An 18,851-nucleotide genomic window follows, 5' to 3' on the forward strand; every position below is an offset into this window, starting at 1 on the left:
GGCTACCATGTGCATATGAAACCTGGGCTGCCACAGGCATGTCACCTAGGTAGCCATATGTATGTCACCTGTGCTGTCACTGGTATGTCTCCTGGGCTGTCATATGCATGTCACAAGGACTGCCACATGAATGTCATCTGGGCTCAGCGATTACCTACCTTTGTCTGTTCTAGCTCATGTTTCCTACTTTGGGGAGGAGATAGTAGGGCACTTTACTTTTTAAGCAATTCTTTATATTTTTTAAGAATTGTGGGCAAATCCACTTAGTATAAGCAGGGTAATTCTCTCAAAAATGAGATGCAGAAAGATGACTTGACATCTCTTTTCAGGAGATTGTCTTCCTCGACATCTTGAGCTGCTTGATGTTCTTTTCTTTAAACCCTTTTCTCGCTGCCTCTTTGTGTGATGTGGTTTACCCCATCCGATTGGTCATATGTAGCTAACTCCTCTATGGCCCTGTGTTTCTCCACGTGAGCATCTTTGCTCACAGGGTCTAATTCTTCTGTGTGTCTGCTCAGTCATATGCAAATGTACAACCAAGTCCATTGCTCATTTTCCCCACCCACTGGCTTTGTTCCCTGTTATCTCTTAGCTTCGCTGTCCTGCTTTTCTTACTTCCCTTGGAGATGGAAGCACTGTGAGCCCTTTCCTCCTCTCAGGGCTCAGTGGGAATTTTGTCTTCTCCGTACTCAGTGAAATAGACTGCTTCCTTCTGCTGTTCTAACTCCTCACTTACACACTCTTCACTGCCTTGTGTTATTAAGTAATCTCTGAGCAAACACTTTATTTCTCTAAGGAAACTTGTAAACATTATTGATATTTCTTTAATCTTTTTTACTTCCTTAAACTTATGTTAGTTCATTCACGTGTTTGATTTCAGGACGTTCTCGATTTCCCCTTGGGGGCTTATTTTCATTTTTCACTGGCTATTGTTATTCAAATATCATGTAACTAAAGGAGGTAGCCTTGCCAGATTTAACTAACAAAATGCGGAATATTCAGTTGCATTTGAATGCCAGATGAGTATTAAATAATTTTTAGTGTCTGTTCTGAATATTGCGTAGAATGTGCTTACACTAAAAATAGTTATTGCTAAGGGTGAGTGTTAACTGAGGACCTGGTATTTTACCTGTTCATTTTAAATTGAAATTTTTAGTTTAACTTCGTCCTCTGGACAGAGGGTTGACAAATGACACATTTCTTCTTTGAATATGCCATATATTCCAGACCTGATGAAGGCTTTTATTCAGTTAACAAGACCTCTGTGGTATCTGCCATACCCTAACACGAACTCTGTTCTTTTGTTTCTTTGTATTGTTGTGTGCACAGTCCTGTTATAAGTCCTTTGTCTCCATAACATCATTTGTAGCTTGAACCCAGCCTCAGTCCAAAGTCAGTGTCTACATGCCTCACTTGTCTTTTTTCTTCATTCTTGTTTTTCTCACTACCCCACTTTCTTTCGATCTCCACACATAGTTGAGTTTGGGTGGGTTTTATTGCCTCACCCCCTACGAACCGCTCTTGTGTTTACTATCCCCGAGAGACTCACATCAAATGTGCTTGAGTTCTAGAATATCGTTTGGTACTGTATTTTCTTTTTCGAAGTCTGTCCTTACTGTGGTAGCTTTTCACTCCTGCCTATTTCTCAGCCCATCGCGGTTCTCTTCAGCGATCATTCTCATCCATCCCCAGCCTTTCGTGGCATCTGTCCTACCCCCCTGTGGGCACACTGGGTGCTCTACACATTTTCCCTCAGCACATTTGTGATTGTATGAAAACATTCCTCCCAGGTCAGCAGTTTGCAGCTGATGTCTCCAACCTTGACATCTCTCCTAGGTTCAGACAACTTATAGAGGACTTTCAAACTCACAGCACTAAACATTGAGGGTGGCCTGCAGTATAACTACTAATGCACAGATATAAGCATCTTTAAAAAAAAGAAGTAATGTGGGAATTCTAAAATCTCTGAGAGCATATTCCCATTTGCCCTGTTCCCTAAGACCAGAGAGTATTTTGCATAAGAAATGAAGATCAAAGTGCTGGTTCTGCTGAATTAACCCACAGAGGATAATGCTGACTTAAATTCAGGGGGTAGCAGTGTCTCTACATGTATTCCTTCATGATGGAGAGTCTATCTAAAGTCTTAAGGAAGTAACCTTCACTTAACATCAGCTTATATGCAATAACACAAGACATATAGATGTATTTTCTGTGGCATTTAATTAAAACTGATTGTCAGCTACAGTTTAGGTTTTAGGAAAGCCATGAACTTTTAATTTTGGAAAATTACCTATTTAAAGATACATACTAGCTACCTAAGTTTTTATATATGAGACCTTGGTTGTAGACAGGGTTTGGAGGCTAGTCATTTTCAGATAACAATAACAGATTCATTTGGCACTTTAAAATATTAGCATTGATATTTTGAACTAACTGACGCAAGTGAAGCTGCCTACCTCTATGTCTGTATCTGTGCCATTTTCACCTGAACATTAGTCTTTGTGAGGGAATGGATAAAAATTCTTGTTGGAGTTATTCCAGAGTATCTTACATCTCTGGGGAAATTCCAACCATTGGAAGGACTCTGCTGATGTTACATTGCTGATGTGAAATTAGGGCACCATTTTGCTGATTTTAAAGCAAAGAAATATGTTGCCAATTATGACCTTTAAATGTTATGCTCTATTCTCCTAAAAATACTCATATGTGGAAATCTGGAAAACAACACAAGACATGATTAATCATCTTGCAGAGTTCAATAAGAGAGCCGTTATGCAGGTCAAGTGTACACAATCGGAGGTAACAGGAAATATTCCAAGTGACTTCACCTTTTGGGCTCGATGAAAACCTCCTCTCTTTCTGGCCAGATTGGACCACAGATATCGAGAGAACTCCTAGCATATAAAAGAGGTCGATTTGTTTCGTGTGTCATAAAACTCTTGCCTGTAAAGGAAAAGAGAAATCTACCGTTCCACACTTCTTTGCAAGATATTTGCAAACAACTTTCATTATCATGCAATGTCCTCTTCATCTGGAACCCAAGAAGACACAAGTAATGAGTTATTTAGAAATTTTCCCAGATGAGACACCCAATCATTTCTACTGACACCACTGACATTCATTTAGACAGAGAAGGTTCTGGAAATATATGTCTAGGGAACAGTCATTGTTGTCACAGTATCAACAAATGCTCTCTGTACAGCGAAGCAAACATACTTAAAGGATAATTACTGAACAAGGCTCAAATACCAGAAATGGCTGTACAGGAATTCTTTTACATAAGGAAATGACTTACCAAGTAACTTCCTCACAGAAAACCATCAAGTAGAGGAAGAGCCTTCATCCCTATAGTCTTGGATACTAAGGGCGAGAAACCTGTTCAAATCACTCAGGAGTTTCAGACTACAGACTTATATTCTAGAAAAATGTTCTTAGACTTAGAGGCCATTAATTTCAGTTGTTTTATAAGTAAAGTAAGCTGACTGTTTTTAGAAACAGATTCTGATACAGGAATTCCAGGTGTATGTCACTAGTCGAGAGGGCAGTCTTAAAACTGAGTGAGAGAAACAGTTGAGGACAAGGAAACCATGAACAAGGATGTGTCTCAGCTAAGTTTAGCCTCAGCCTGATTCGTGTAGAATTCTGGAATGTAATCTGTACCACAGGGATGTCCCCTCTTTGAGTGGAAGCAGGTAGCTTATATCCTGCTAGTGTTAGGCAGTAGCTGTTTAGTGGCTGTTGAATGACATAAGGTGGTTTGTAAAAAGTAGCCAGCTGTGGTTGGGTAGGAGCTAGATGTGGGTGCATGCATCTACCGATGACAGCAGTGGATCTGCTGTGTATTAAATACAGGAAGTAGGAGGAGTTGCCAGGAAGAAGTTCAATCTTGACAATAGGACAGCACACATGAAACTAACCTGTGTGCTTCAGATCAACGGAACAAAAAACTGGAGATCTCTCACATGGCTTCCCGGGCATGAAGGCATCATGACCATGCCACTCATGGGTGTTCCAACTGCTGACCTATAGTCAACAGACAAAAAGTTATGGTATATTAGGTTTGCCACTGAGAAGTCTGGGACTATACACACTTTGATAGTATTGTTTCTTCAGTCACTAGAGTGTACTTATTAAGATAAGACATAACCTACTTGTGAAGTACTGGATTAGTTGCCTTCTAATAACTTTCTGAGCATTGATAGTGCCATAAAATAGGTGAGCATGGACCCAAGCACACACAAGTAAGTACTTTCTGAACAATAAAAGTGTTTCTGAAGTCTCCCATTTTGATATTCAGGATATTAATATATCTCAGTTGACCCACAGGAAGGCCAGCAGGAAAGAAGGACTTTGTGGTTTGTTTCTGTCGAACAGTGGATGATTGTTAAGGTGGAGGAGCAAACTGTGCAACACACCGCCTCCCTCTCATTGAGTTCTTCATAATCGCCGGCCTCTTTATCCCCTGTTACTCAAGTGAGGTCTCATCAGGTTACATCCTACAGCCGTTATCTTGGATTGTTTCATAGGCGGTTCTGGTGCAGTCTATTTGGAGCCTATCAAGTATGAAAAGCTGCTTTAGAGGATGTCAATAGTCCCTAAAAACAACAAAACAAAAAACCTTCCCTGTTTTCTTTTCAGTACCATAATGCTACCTTTGACTGGGCCTATTTGTCAAAGAAGGAGTGTGTGAAATATGGAGGGAAGCTCGTGGGAAACAACTGTGACTTCGTGCCTGATATCACGCTCATGTCCTTCATCCTCTTCCTGGGAACCTACACCTCTTCTATGGCTATGAAAAAATTCAAAACCAGTCGCTATTTTCCAACCACAGTAAGTAGCTGGGGTATAAATAACTTTCATTTGATTTGCCCTGTATCACCACTAAATGGAATTTTACAAAATGAAAAAAAAAAGTCACCTGCAGTTCAATGTGTCCACTAATACTTTGCACATTTAAAGAATATTTTCTGGTCTTTGCTCGTGTGCACACACATTTAATATAATCGTAGTCCTGCCTCAAGAGACCTTCCAACGATTTGCTTTCATAATTTGATCCTCACTTCTGGCTATAGTACTTGAAGGGAGAAATGTGATGTTCTCTATATAAAACATGACTGAAGAAAAGAACCCTTTCAGCCCATGATGTGTTAGTACATAAGCACAAACTTTTGATATCTCCCAGGAATTTTGATGGTGTAGAATTTCTCAATCATTGACCATACATGTATTTTAATACTTGAATGCAGTCTATGGCCATAAACTATGTTGTGCACTAGGATTGGTGGAAGATGAGGCTGCCATTTGAGCCAAACTTTTCTACCCATAATACCTAAATCTGTAGCACCTATAGTGTAACTGGGTTACATGGATTTCCTCTGCCATACTTGTGTGCTCCAGTGAATTTACATTCAAAGCTATAGCTCTTTGAGAGACAAAGACGAACACTTAGCTACTAAATGTCACTTTTTTGAGCTGGGAAAGAAACTGAGCAACTCTTTTGCTTTCATACTGTTTAAAGGGCCAATGGTCCCAGGTAACAGTGACCTGTTTGACCTCAGGAAACCACTTCACCATGTTATTCAGAGGAGAATGTCAGTAGACAGGAACCCTCTTTTTAATCCCAAGGAAATGAAAATTCATATATCCACTTTAACATAGGAAAATGTGGGCTTTCTTCTTATAGGGAATAAAGGAAAGTGTTGATAACAAGATGTCTAAAAGTAGATATCTCAAGGAATGAACATTTTCCATAAAGAGAAATAAGGGAGGAGTTTACTTAATCTGATTAAAGCAGACTGTGTATATTGGTGTTTGACAGGCTCAGAGCCAGTCTTTGTTTAAGCACAGAATGTGATAACCTATGTACACACATCACACATACACACACACACACACACACACACACACACACACACACACACGGCATTGCCTGGAACTGGGCTCATGGGGAGCTCTCTTTTTTCCCCCGTCTGCTGCTGTTAAAGGCTTCCTTCCTCTTCACTCCTGACGATTAGGTGCTGTTCCTGAGTGCATTTGACATTGTGGTCCCAGGACACATCTCCAGAGATAAGCTTAACCCCAGTACTTCTTTAGTGGATGAATTTAAATAGAAGAGATTCTTGGATATAAAGTTTAAGGACAATTTCTTCTGGATTGTGGTTTTTCCTTTGTAATTACCAGTTCATGGGATCTTAGGGTTTGTTTGTTTTTGTTGCATTGTGACATATTTTACAGATCATTACTTCTTATAGAAGTTTAATGGGTTTTGAGCTTAGTCGATGGAACTGTGGAAAATTTATAAAGCTCTTAGATATTGTAATTTGTAAAACTGGGTGAAAAGACCAACTATCTTTTCTATTTTTTTATTTCAATTGACAAATAATTATATACATTTTATGGAACACAATGTGATATTTTAGCCTATGGTTTACATTGGTGAATGATTACATTAAACTAACTAACATTTCACATGGTCAAACCATTTCTGCAATGAAAATAAAGTCTACTGTTGGCAATTTTGAAGATAGTCAGCATGCTATCCAGTGTTATCTCAGGAACTTACTCCTTCAGTGAAATGGAACTCTGCATGCTAAGGCCCACATTCTCTGTGTCCCTTTGCTCCCTGTTATCTTGGCCTGTGAGCCTCACTTTCTAAGTTTCCATATGTAAGTAAAATCATGCAGTATTTGTCTTCTATGTCTGACTTATTTTACTTTTCAAAAATGTCCTTCAGGTTCCCTCATTTTGTTCCAGATAATAGGATTTTCCCCCTTTAAAATTCCAAACAATATTCTGATTACACGTATAATTATATAACACCCAACGGTAACATTTCCAATGTTTCTATGCTGTGGCTATTGTGGATGGTGCTGTGATGTAGAGAAGTGCACAGTCTGTGGTACAATGATTTTATTTTCCCTCATTATATGTTGAACAATGGGGCTGTTGTATCATATGACATGTTCTCTTAATGCTTTGGTGGAACCTTCTCCTGTTTTCTGTAACAAGCTCAACTAAGTTACATTCCTAACAGTAGATTGCAAGGGTTCTCTAGTTCTCTAAAGCATTCTCATTGAGCATACTTTCACATCTCGTTCCCTGTAAGTTTTTTAAGCCTATTGAGCATGCTGTGGATTTTTAAGTGGGCTATGTATGTTTTATTCTTGAGCTCCTTACATACTTGACATTATCCTCCTGTCAGGTGAGTCGTTGGTGAATATGTGCCCACTTTGGACTTGCCTGCTTACTCTGCTAACTGCTTCTCTTGCTGAGCAGAAGCAACTTTGTTTGATTCAGTCTGATTTGACAGTTTAGAATTTTTTCCTGTGTTTTCTGTCATCAACTCTTGTAATAAAACTGTTATGTTTTTCATTTGAGAATAATCTTCGCCAAGCTCAGCACAACACCCTTTTGTTATGTTTTTCTTTTTCCTAGTATATTTAAGTTTTCAGGCTCTTCAGTTATCAATTTTGAGTTGAGTTTTGCCTGTGTGAGGTAATGCTCTATTTTCTTTCTTCTGTATGTGAATATCCCATTTTCCTAACATCAATCACTGAGGCATCTTATTTTCTCTCCATCGTACCCTTTGGAGCCTTTGTTGGAAGTCAACCAATGGCTGATTTCTGGGATCAGGTTCTGCTCAGCTAGTCTATATGCTACTCTATTATGTTATAGTGTATTTACAAGGAATTAATTGTCTTTGTAGCATATTTAGAAGCCAGGTATTGTGATGACTACAGAAGTATTCTTTGCTCAAGATTACTTAACTATTTGGTATGCTGTGCGCTTCCATATAAATTTTTGTCTATTTCTCTGAAACAATGTCATCAGAATTTTTGTAGGCATTGCATTAGATTTCTTTGGGTAGTGTGGACTCTTTAAAATTATTTATTTTTCTAGTCCATGAACATGGGATATCTGTTCATTTATTTGTGTTTTTATCAATGTCCTTCATTAACTTTTTATCCTTTATAGATTTAAGTATATATATATTATATCTTGTTTACATTTATTTCTCAGTATTTTGTTATTTTGTAGCTAATTTAAATAGAATTATTTAAATTATTAAATAATTAATCTTCCCTTTATGATTTTAATTTTTTTCATACATGGATACATTGTATTTAAACCATTCTCTCACCTTCCTTTTCTCTTACAGTTCCTCCTGTGTCCCCCATAACAATCCCTTCTTGAATTCATGGTTTCTTCTATAATTACAGTTGTGTTTTACACACATATATACACTCACACACTCTACAGAGTCTTGCCTATATATAGGTGTTTCAGTCTTCCTATTTCTTACTGGATGACCTGAGAGCTCACCCCTGAAGAAAACTGAGCCCCACTTCAATAGCCACCGTCTGTCTACCTGTAGATCTTCATCTAAGGGTGGAGTCTTGTGAACTGGATTTTGTTTTTGGAGAGTTTTTGGTAATGCATAGGAAAAAAAAACAGATTTTGTATATTGATTTTATATTCTTAATTTTACTGAGTTTAGTCAGTTCTGGATTTTTTTTTTGTTTTATTTTGGTGGAATATCTAGGGTTTTCTGTTAATAAGACCACATTGTCTGTATCCTAACTTCCTTTCCTACTTGGACGCTTTTTAGTCCTGATATAAGCTGAGACTTAGAGTAGCCTGTAGTCAGGGACAGAGCCTGGCCTGAAACTGAGTAGGCCTAGAGGTCATAGGAGCTGAGTCCATTGTTCCTGACCTGGTATTAGGGGGCGGGGTTGTACCCAAGACTCTGAGACTAGTCTAATGTAGAATGGGTAAGAGACTGAGTTGTTGGGAAGTTATAGAACCTTGGGCTGCTGGAACAGACTAGCTCTGTACAGTCCTTTGTACTCAACTAGCGGCTGAGATCATGGGAGCTCATCTGGTCCTCACCAGTACTGGAGGCCTATTCCCTGTCCTCCTCTGCAACCACTGTTTCTGCCTCTAAGTTGCATTGCCTGGGGTTAGAGAAGTTAATGGGTATAGCATATGGTTTTCTTTCTTACTTACCTGTATCTTAACTTACCTGTAGTCTAGACAGATGTGCTAGGTAATCACTCATCTGGAAAAGCTTAGGCCTGGAAAAGCTATTTCTAGAGTAGAGAGTTTTTCCATCTGATGTTTCTGTGGGAGGAAGAGCATGAGGAAGTCCTGTACGACCATCTTTCTAACTTACCTCAAGCCCAATAGTGATCGTCTTAAGTGCACATGTGAACATAACTTTTATCTTGTAACTTTAACCCCAAAATTCAGACTTTGAAAAAAATCTACCACATAAGTCTAATTTGTAATAAGGTAAATTTTTGCTATTGACAAATCCTACTGAGAAAGTCAGAAAACTGAGAAAATAGAAAAGTAATAACATCTTAGTTATGATTTCTATTGAGATGATTCTTAACTGTTCTGTTGTCTTTGCTTACATGCATCTTACAAGTAAACGTAAATAGTACTACAAACATAATATATGCACATTTGTAAATGAATAATAACACTGTTTATCCCTCACTTGTTAAAATGTGCTTAATTCACCCTGTCATACAGGTGGGTGGCCTCTGTGTATTGAAACAGACAAGTGTGTAGATTGCTGGGCTTACACATTAACAATTAAAACTTACATGCTTAACAGGAGATAATGATTTCATTTATATGTTTGTATGACTTGTTAGCTAATTCCATGAACTGTTTGAAAATTATTAAAATTTTTATTTTGTCATTTATATCAATCTTACACTAGGTACTCAGTATTTGCTCACTTGTGAAAATCACTCAGATAGCAGTAAATGCTGTATTTTGTGAGAAGAGTTGAGAAATAGGAATCCAAGTAGATTCTCATACCAGCACTACCATGAATTAGCAGTGTGCCTAACTGCAGGCTTAGTAACCTCACCTACAAGGGGAGAGCTCAGCTAGACAATAATTAATGTGGTTTTGAGCACAGATAGTTCTGTATTTTTAAATGAGGCTTTGATACTTCATCTTCTGAGTGAATACACTCTCTTCATCCTACACATCTTTAGAGTGACAATCAAGCCTTAAAACTTCCCAGAGTTGATGATTATCTTGCTGTTCAGGCCAGGCCTTCTTTTACAGTCTCTCCCTGTGGATGACTCGCATGTAACATACAGATAATTCGGAACATGGTTTGCTTCTTTCCACAGTTGATCTCACTTTTTTCCCCAGTATGTGTTATCTTAGCTGGTTAAACAAAACAAAACAAGATAACCTATTGTCCTGGTCAAAATCTTACAATGATACTTGGGGTCAGGGTCCCAGTGTGAAGCAAATTATGAACTCAAATTAGGATCATTTGAAACGATCATTTGGGATGGTTTGATGGAAGGTGTTACTTACAAAGCTGAGTTTGGAGAAAACATAGACACTATGGTGTCATAGTGCTAGTAACAATGGAATTGTTCCTGTGCTGGGCCCAGAGGATGCAGAAAGGGGTGATGGAAGGAACCTAGATTGAAGGAAAAGAACAGAGAAAGGTCCTGAGAAATGATGTAAATAAAGCCTTGAGGAGTCAGTCTGTCAGGTTGTCTTATGAGGAACCAACTAGCACAATCAATACCCTGATCTGTCTGTCTATATCTAGTAGACTCTCTTCCCTCCCTGACCTCTATCCCCATCCCCTTCCTCCTTCTGTCTTCCCGTCATCAATTCTATTCTCTCCTCTCTCCCTATCCCTCCCCCTCTCCGTCTCTCTCCCCTCTCCCTCCCCTCCTCTTCCCCCTCTCCCTCCCCCCCCCCCCCCTCTCCCCCCCCCCCCCCCGCACCATTACTGGCTAGACCCAGATGGAATTCAGAAATCAAAGGAACCCATTGGCACAGAGGGATAGATAATAGACCAGTATGGCAAACTAAGATGCCCATTCCATGCTATGTTCCAAGCTTTTCTTTTTCATATTGAACTCATTATAGGTTGTTCTACCCTCTCCCTCTACACCAGCACTTAGGTTTCTCTCAGTGTGGTCTCCATTGCCATTGAATAGACTAGGGCTAGTGACTCATTCCCTTCAGGATCTCATGGACCCAATAGCAATCCATCAGTATAAGCATTTTGAATGAAACAGATTAACTTTTCTAGCCTGATTACATAATGGCATGTCAGACCTGCTAGAGACCCAACACTTGATGGAACACGGCTAGAATGCCAGAATTCCGCTGGTGCCTGGTGTTCTCCATTCTTTTCAGAGGGGCACATCAGTCCTCTATCCTGTACCGTGACTGGTCTATTAGATCAGCCTCAAAGTCAGAATCTTTTAACGTCAAACTTCTAGGAGGAACATCACAGCATAATGTGTGATTGTCTGTGGCAGATGGCTCCAGGCATTCACATGAATGTTCTTCAGGACTCCCACACCAGTAAATGATTGCCAGCATGGAACAATGATGCTATTGCTGCCTACTTGGAACAAAAGAAAAGTAGAGTTTAAAGATACAGCAGGGTCGGATCAGGAGGAGTTAGAAAAACATAGAATACTATGAGTTAGGCAAAACCGTGGGTCCTTTGATATGGCCACAGTCCTTGTGGCTGGCTCATGTGTGCAATAGACACAAGGCTGCCTTCTTCCAAGGATCTCTCATAGAAGGGAGTTTCAAATCTAAATCTAGAATACTCATAGCTACTATTACATATACAATCCCAGTTATATAAATAATAATCCCCATTCCAGCTGATATCAATAGCTACATTACTTTCCACATTATGTTTAGATGGTGTAAACTATTCACTGATTCTACTATTATATATCGTATTAATTAGGATATTCATTCCATATGGAACAAAATAATGGTTATTTTATTGAGTGCTTCACATTAGACTAGGCTAAGAACACCAAGAACCTGACACATAGTAGGCACTTAATATATTAAACTTTTTGTTAAATAAGTTGTATTTTTGTCCTCTCAGATAAGGCTGACTTGTGTTTGGTCATTATTTCTATTCATAGTAAAGATCTCCAGAGAGATCCCATTTTAAGGCCATTTCATGGCCTATGTTGATAGTGGATCTTGAGGAACTGGCATTAGGAATTAAAAACAAGGTGTAGTGTTCCACAATTTAAATGAAAACATAATGGGCATTTTAGCTATGTTATATATTTGTTTTTATGCTCATAAACCATAGGAAAATCTAAGGTTCCACAGGTAGTTACGTTTCTCAAACCATGATTCTTGTCTGACAGCTAGGCTATCACTGGACTATTGGGTTATGCTTTGAGTTAAAAGGTATATATTTTATAAACAGTTCTCTCTTAAAGGCAGGTAACATTCTACTTCTGTTTTCTTTTCTCTTAGAATTCTCTTGTTGAAAGGTAAAAACTGTCAAACTAAAACAACTAACATATTCAAAGTGAATAAGAAATAGTAGGTGTGTATTCTGTGTTGCGTTCTGTTGGCAAAACTGACTGACATTTGTATAGTTCAAAATATCAGGCCATAGCCCATCATTGAAGTTCATTAAAATATGATTTTTCTGTCACGGTACATATCATATTTTTTTCTCAGTCGTTTTTGATATTTCATACCTAGGAAAGTCATTTTGAAAGTCAAATTTGCTTTTGTCTAACATTTTTTTCATATTTGTTTCACAAAAAAATGGCAGAGATATTTAGTTATACATACAATCCAGTTTGTTATTTTTACACATACTACAAATATGTCAGCTCTCAGAGATAGATGACAAAAAAAATGCAGTTAATTCGAATTGAGTCCCAATTAAAATTAAGTTCAGAGATGGCCACAATGTTGGGAGAGACTTTTCATCATGGTGCAGAGCAGGCTATAGATAGAAACCATGCCTTCTGACTACATGATCCTCCTGGTTTAACACACGTTCACCTAACTCATCCATCATAAGAGAGTCAACAGCCTTCAGATCTGTGCAGGAAAACTAGAGTTTCTTGTTTCTAGGTTGTCAAATAACTAATTAGTCACTCAAAGCTATATTCTTGCATCTTAGTATACATTCTAAAATTAATTTTCCTTATCAGACTAGAACCCCTTATTGTAGTAGCTTGAGTTATATCCAAGAAGACCTCAGGAAAGTATTGGGCCGTCGGATCTTACTAGATTTTCAGTTTGAGTGCTACCAAGTGAGTCTAATCTTACCGCTAAGTATCTGAAAAGCTATGGTCTTCAAGATGCCTGAGAGTCTCTGGAACAAGAACCCAGCATCTCATAGCCAGACACAAATACACCTTTTCCCTTCTACACCCCCTGTCCACAGCATCTGCCCCCAGAAGTTACACAGGCAAGTTGAGGTTTCTCTCTGTACCACAGACTTGGAATGTTGTAAGACATTCTCACCACCGCTTTTCAGGGAAGCTGAAAGAAAATCAACATTTTTCTTATGATATGTCCCTTAAGTCTTGACCTGTCTGGTTACCTTTCTATGTATCAGCGTACGACTTTGCTGTTTTCCCTCTCGAGGGCAAAGATTGGATCATAATTTTTCCCCCGTGTAGTCTGATTATTTGTTTCTGGTATTATTTGTTCTGTACTGGTTTGTTTCTTTGTTCTACTACCCAATTTTGAGGCAGGATGGGAGCAATGCTCTGCTAGTGGTTACTATCATCTCTGTCTCCTTGCTGGACCACTTCACTAGGCCTGCCGAGGAAGGTTCTACCAGCAGGTGTTATCCCCACCCTGAAAATTATCCTGCCTACTTCCTATTTCCTCCAAATCGTCCTGACTTGAAGTTTATAGAATTAAAACCATACAATCCAAACCAGGCTTTTCTTTTTTGGATTTGGAATATAGTGTGCATCATCGGATCCAAATACAGTGAATTAAGATCACCACTATAAAAACAAAACAAAACAAACAAAAAAAAAACAAGCTTTACAGTATTGACTAGTAGGGAGATTAAATTTCAAGATGACCATGCCGTTCTGTGCCTGAGACTGCCAAAAGGCACATATTTGTCTAGTGGACTTTCTTCTTCTAGAATAAATGCTTTTTTTTTTAAACACTATTGTTTAGAACTTACAGGCACCAGTCTCATTAGAGGACTTGACATCATAGATTAATATTTACTGAGAGCCCACAGGGTGCCTGCTGTTGCTGCTGTGCATGTCTCTCCAGAGCAGCATCCATTGAGAACCTCTCCGCAGGCTCACAGCACCCACCCCAGCCCCAGTTAATTTAAGAGCAGCTGCGGTCCTTGCAAAGTGAAAACCGAATGTCCTCTGGGGCTTCCTAGGAACCAAATTTATTTTTTCCCTGTAAATTAACTAGCTCTCGCTGTTGGTGTCTTCATGATTATGACTCCTTCAATAATTAATATGGTATCATCCTTCATAAAAAGTGCATTTATAATAGATTTATAATGTTGTTTTTGCTCAAAAATAAAAGAACAGCATATGATTATTGGAATTGTCTTTCTCATCCACTTAATTTCTTCTTTACTTTGGTAGTTTAAATATTTAATATGGCTACGGCATACTAGAGTAATTGAGACAGTTTTGAATTTATGTTGCAGAGGATAGAAAATACTTCTCAATTTCTTTTTACCAATAAAGATAACAAAAAATTGTAAAAGAATAGTCATAGTACACAAAGATCATTAAAGTCTTATTTTAGACATGTTTCTTTTTTTGTAAGTTACAATACCACACATAGCATATCCATGTACAATGAAAGGCAATTCTTAAAAATATCAGATTTGTTCTGTATAAGTTATCTTCACTTGTTTTTTCTCGGATTGGGATAATTTATATACATAAGATGTTGAAGGTTACCCTGAAGATTCTTAGTACTGGATTTGGATGGATAGTTGTTAAGTGTTCATTCAAAGTAAGCCTGAGGTCCCGGATTCATAGGCTTGGGCATAAGATTCCATTAAAAAAAGTCATAGTTTTCTCATGAAAGCATTTATCCCTCTACTGTTAACTGTCATGGATAGTCATTACTAGAGAATGGCAAAATATGAATTTCTAGGTTCATTATTATTTTTATTAATGGGTTGACTTACGTAAATGTTGTTTTGAAAGAGAAGACAATGAAAAAAAAATATGCTTTTCTTATTTTTCTAAATGTGTTTGTAAATGTGAGAAGGGCCCAGAGCAAGAAACTCTTACTGTCTACATATCAGACCTGATGATGCCTGTGCACTGGCCCTAGACTCAGTGTTATCTGGTTGACTTGACATCTTTAGATGTATTCTGATTCTTGGGTCAGTTTTCCCAGTTAATTTTAGTAAGTCCTGAGTATCCTGCTAACATAGCACCCCACCTACCTTCCCATATTAGGAGATTTAGTATTAAAAAGAGAAGTGATCTGGGGTAAAGGCAATGTCCTTGACATGAATGTTAAAACTGGTTCCTGCATCTTAGATATGCATTACCTAACCATAAACACCCCTAGGAGTGATTTCTGCAGTTCCTCAAGTATATATTATATGACCTAAGAGGAAGGAGGATAAATACAGTCTAATATGTTGCAGAGAGTGCTGTAGCTCTGCCTGAGCTTTTAAGTGTGGTTTAGCATCATTAATTGGGTTACTTTTTATCCTCTATAAATTTTAAGAACCATAATTCTTATAGTTTGTTAGAATTTGTTATTTCAGCAACTTTTGTGCCCAGGTTATAATAGTGACACATTTAACAAAATGTCCCTGGCCTAGAAATCCTGCTAGAATCAACATATGTGCATGCACATATATATTACATGTATGTGTGTATACATACACATATATAATACATATAGGTGTATGTCTGTGGGACTGCGTAAGGGTATCTTGGTTCATGACTGGGCATGGGCCTGGAACCCTGAGACTCTAAGGGAGAAACAGCAGGTGTTCGGCCACGTCCCCAGAACCCAGAGTCCCGACACACAGTCTAGTCTCCATAGACCTACATTGTTGTCACGTAAAGGCCATTATAGCCCCTCCCAAAGTGCACAGGTAGAGGGTGTGACTAGAGGCCTCAGGCCCCAGGGATTTACCTACTAATGAAGGGCAGAGGGTGGAGCAAAATAAGCATTCTTCCCCAGATCCTCCCCCTTTCTCCCTCCCTATTTAACTCAGGTCTGCCCTGGGTTTCAGGGGGGTACATTCAGATCATCTACCATCAGCCATGAAAATAAATCCTTTTGGAACCAAGGACTTTCTCGTGTCATTGGGGCCTGCTGTCTCCAAAGCCTCCAGCCTCTGGAACCTTAGACTTCATCCTGTATGTGGGACCCGCCCGAGTGGAAAGCCTCCGGGACTCCACTCCTGCAGCCTATTTACCCACATGTGTCCACATTCATAGTACTTATTAATTTATCTTATCAAATTCACATAAATGTAGTAGCTTAGAAAAGTAAAAAGTTGGCTCTAAGAGGCAGCTCTGGAGTTTCAAATTAAAGTAATGGAGGTAAGAAGTGTGACATTCGTCTCAGTTGAGGACTAAAAGTCATGGTGTGAGAAGGACTCTGTCCCTCTGGAGACTCCAGAGGATGATGTATTTGCTACCTTATCTAAGCATTGCCTGCATTCATCACTGCTTGGGCTCCTTTATTCAACTTTAAGGCCATGATGGCTGCTTAGACTTCCTCACACCTTAAAGAGTTGACTAACATTATAGCCCAAGTTGGCCTGGAACTTGCTATTGATGCAGACTTGCTCCAAATTCATGGCAATCCATGACAGAGGTACTTAAGACAGACAGATGTGAAGCAGCAGAACCGTGAGAGATGCTAAAATAGCAAGCCATGTGAGGTAAAGGAGTATGATCCTATGCATATTTTCAAGATAATTGATAACTTGCTAAATGCAGGATATTGTTAGTGGGTTGGCAGGCTATTTCTTTTATCCTTAACAATAGGGCAAATTAGGCTGCCATCAAGTAAAATGGAAAACACTGGTCAAAGAAAGAATCTGGGTAGCAGTGGTCAGACAGGCTGGGCTGGGAAGATGAGCCAGAGGAGATTACTTAATTTTCTGACATAATTTTACGACACCTCTAAGAAGTACTTCCAAGTAGAAGTATCAAATAGATAGATGGTTCTGGAATTTAGTGGCATGATCAGTCCCAAAGAGATCAATTTTTAAGTATGGGACTACAGAAAATCGTTATGGCAAAGAGCCTAAACAGAAACAAGAACATGAAGAGAGTCAAGAAGAATCCAGCAGACAAGTGTGGCTGTAACCAGTGGAATAGCCTGGGAAGTCTACTAGACTCAGTTTCCAAAAAGTCTCCTAGCATTCCTAGATGAAAACAGGACAGCTGTGAAATATGACCTTGGTTGTCTGGGCTGTTTCCTGTGCAAGCATTCTGCTCTTGGAAGAAGGCTCCAAATCACTTAGAATTCTGTTTTTGCTTTCTGTCCATGTAGTGTTGGCTTTATACCATTGAATGAGATACTTCAGAGAATACATATTAATGTCATTTTTAAAGGGCATTGTATTTATATACAAACTGTGTGAACTATAAGAATCATAAGGGAACAGGAAATGCAGTAGTTTGCTAAGCCACACAAAAGGACAGTTTTAGGAGATTTGGCTAGTTTATATTCTTTTGAATATTGTCAATGGCAGCAAATTGTTTTCCCTTTGAGTATGGGCTTGGTCTTCTATATTACCCAGAATCATTTGTATGGTAGGTAGACTGAAATTGGCAAATCAATATTACATTCTGGATGGTAATTTGGCATTATAACCCTAAAGCCTTAAATTTTTATATACACATCGACAGGACAATTCTGCTCATAGTAATTTATTCCAAATAAATAGCCCCAAGTGTTTGCAAATATTTCTTTATGATATTTTTTCATCATCTCGAAAAGTTGGGAGCAATCTAAATACAAGGATATTAGGAAAAAATGATCTTTGTATATCCGTTCAGCATAATACTTTTACATTATTAAGGCTGTTGTTACAGAAAACATCAAAGGAAAGAGGAAAAACTGTGAAAGAGGCATACAAAACAGAATGTGAGGGCCGGGCGGTGGTGGCGCACGCCTTTAATCCCAGCACTTGGGAGGCAGAGGCAGGAGGATTTCTGAGTTCGAGGCCAGCCTGGTCTACAGAGTGAGTTCCAGGACAGCCCGGGCTACACAGAGAAACCCTGTCTCGAAAAACCAAAAAAAACAAAAAACAAAAAACAAAACAGAATGTGAGCCAAAAGTAGAGGCTCATGGCTCTAATTCTAGCATTTGCAAGGCTGATGCTGATCTTGTCTTTGAGGCTAACCTGGAACCTCAAAGGGAGATCTTATTTCAAAACAACAAAAGAAACAAACAAAACCACCAAAATATCAAAGGTTGTATGTCCACATACCTGTGAATAACCTTATATACAACAGAAGTATATGTTCTCATATATTTCAGATATTAGGGTTTATTTCTATGAAGAGGAATTAAGAAATACTTTTAAAATTCTTTTTTCTAAATATTATACAAGGACCATATCACTTTTTGAAGTGGTTAACATTAAATTGAATACATTTAAATAAGGAAGAATTGTGGATATTTCAGACAAATGTGTGATGGTTAATATGTGTAATCCAGCATTCATTCATTTAATAATAAAAATCATAAAAATAATATTCATTCATTTAATAATAAAAATCATAAAAGGTATCTTAAAATTATTTGAAAAAATGGCAACACCATTGAAATAACATCCAATAGACCAAGTGGAAGACAATACTGGATTGGATTTGAAATTGTATTTGCAAGGGGTTTTTTGAGGGTAGAGACATATTTTAAATTGAGTTATTTAGCTAGGTGTGGTGGTGCATGCCTTTAATTCCAGCACTGGGAGTCAGAGGCAGGTGGATCTCAGTGAGTTTGAAGCGACCCTGGTCTATATAGTGAGTTTCAGGAGAGCCAGGGCTATGTGGAAAGACTCTGTCTCAGAAGAAAATGAA

At 38.5% G+C, this 18,851-nt stretch overlaps 1 protein-coding gene across 1 annotated transcript in view; it reads left to right on the forward strand.

The window, feature by feature from the left end:
• The window catches only part of Slc4a4 (solute carrier family 4 member 4), a 325,511-nt gene that overhangs the window by 266,239 nt on the left and 40,421 nt on the right, over window positions 1–18,851 (forward strand). The window contains exon 16 of the mRNA XM_028752664.1: window positions 4,639–4,830. Within this exon, the coding sequence (XP_028608497.1) occupies window positions 4,639–4,830 (192 nt within the window). The remainder of the gene's footprint in view (window positions 1–4,638; window positions 4,831–18,851) is intronic.

Source organism: Grammomys surdaster, unplaced genomic scaffold, assembly GCF_004785775.1.
Source record: "Grammomys surdaster isolate TR1022 unplaced genomic scaffold, NIH_TR_1.0 125928, whole genome shotgun sequence".
NCBI classification, from domain to species: domain Eukaryota; kingdom Metazoa; phylum Chordata; class Mammalia; order Rodentia; family Muridae; genus Grammomys; species Grammomys surdaster.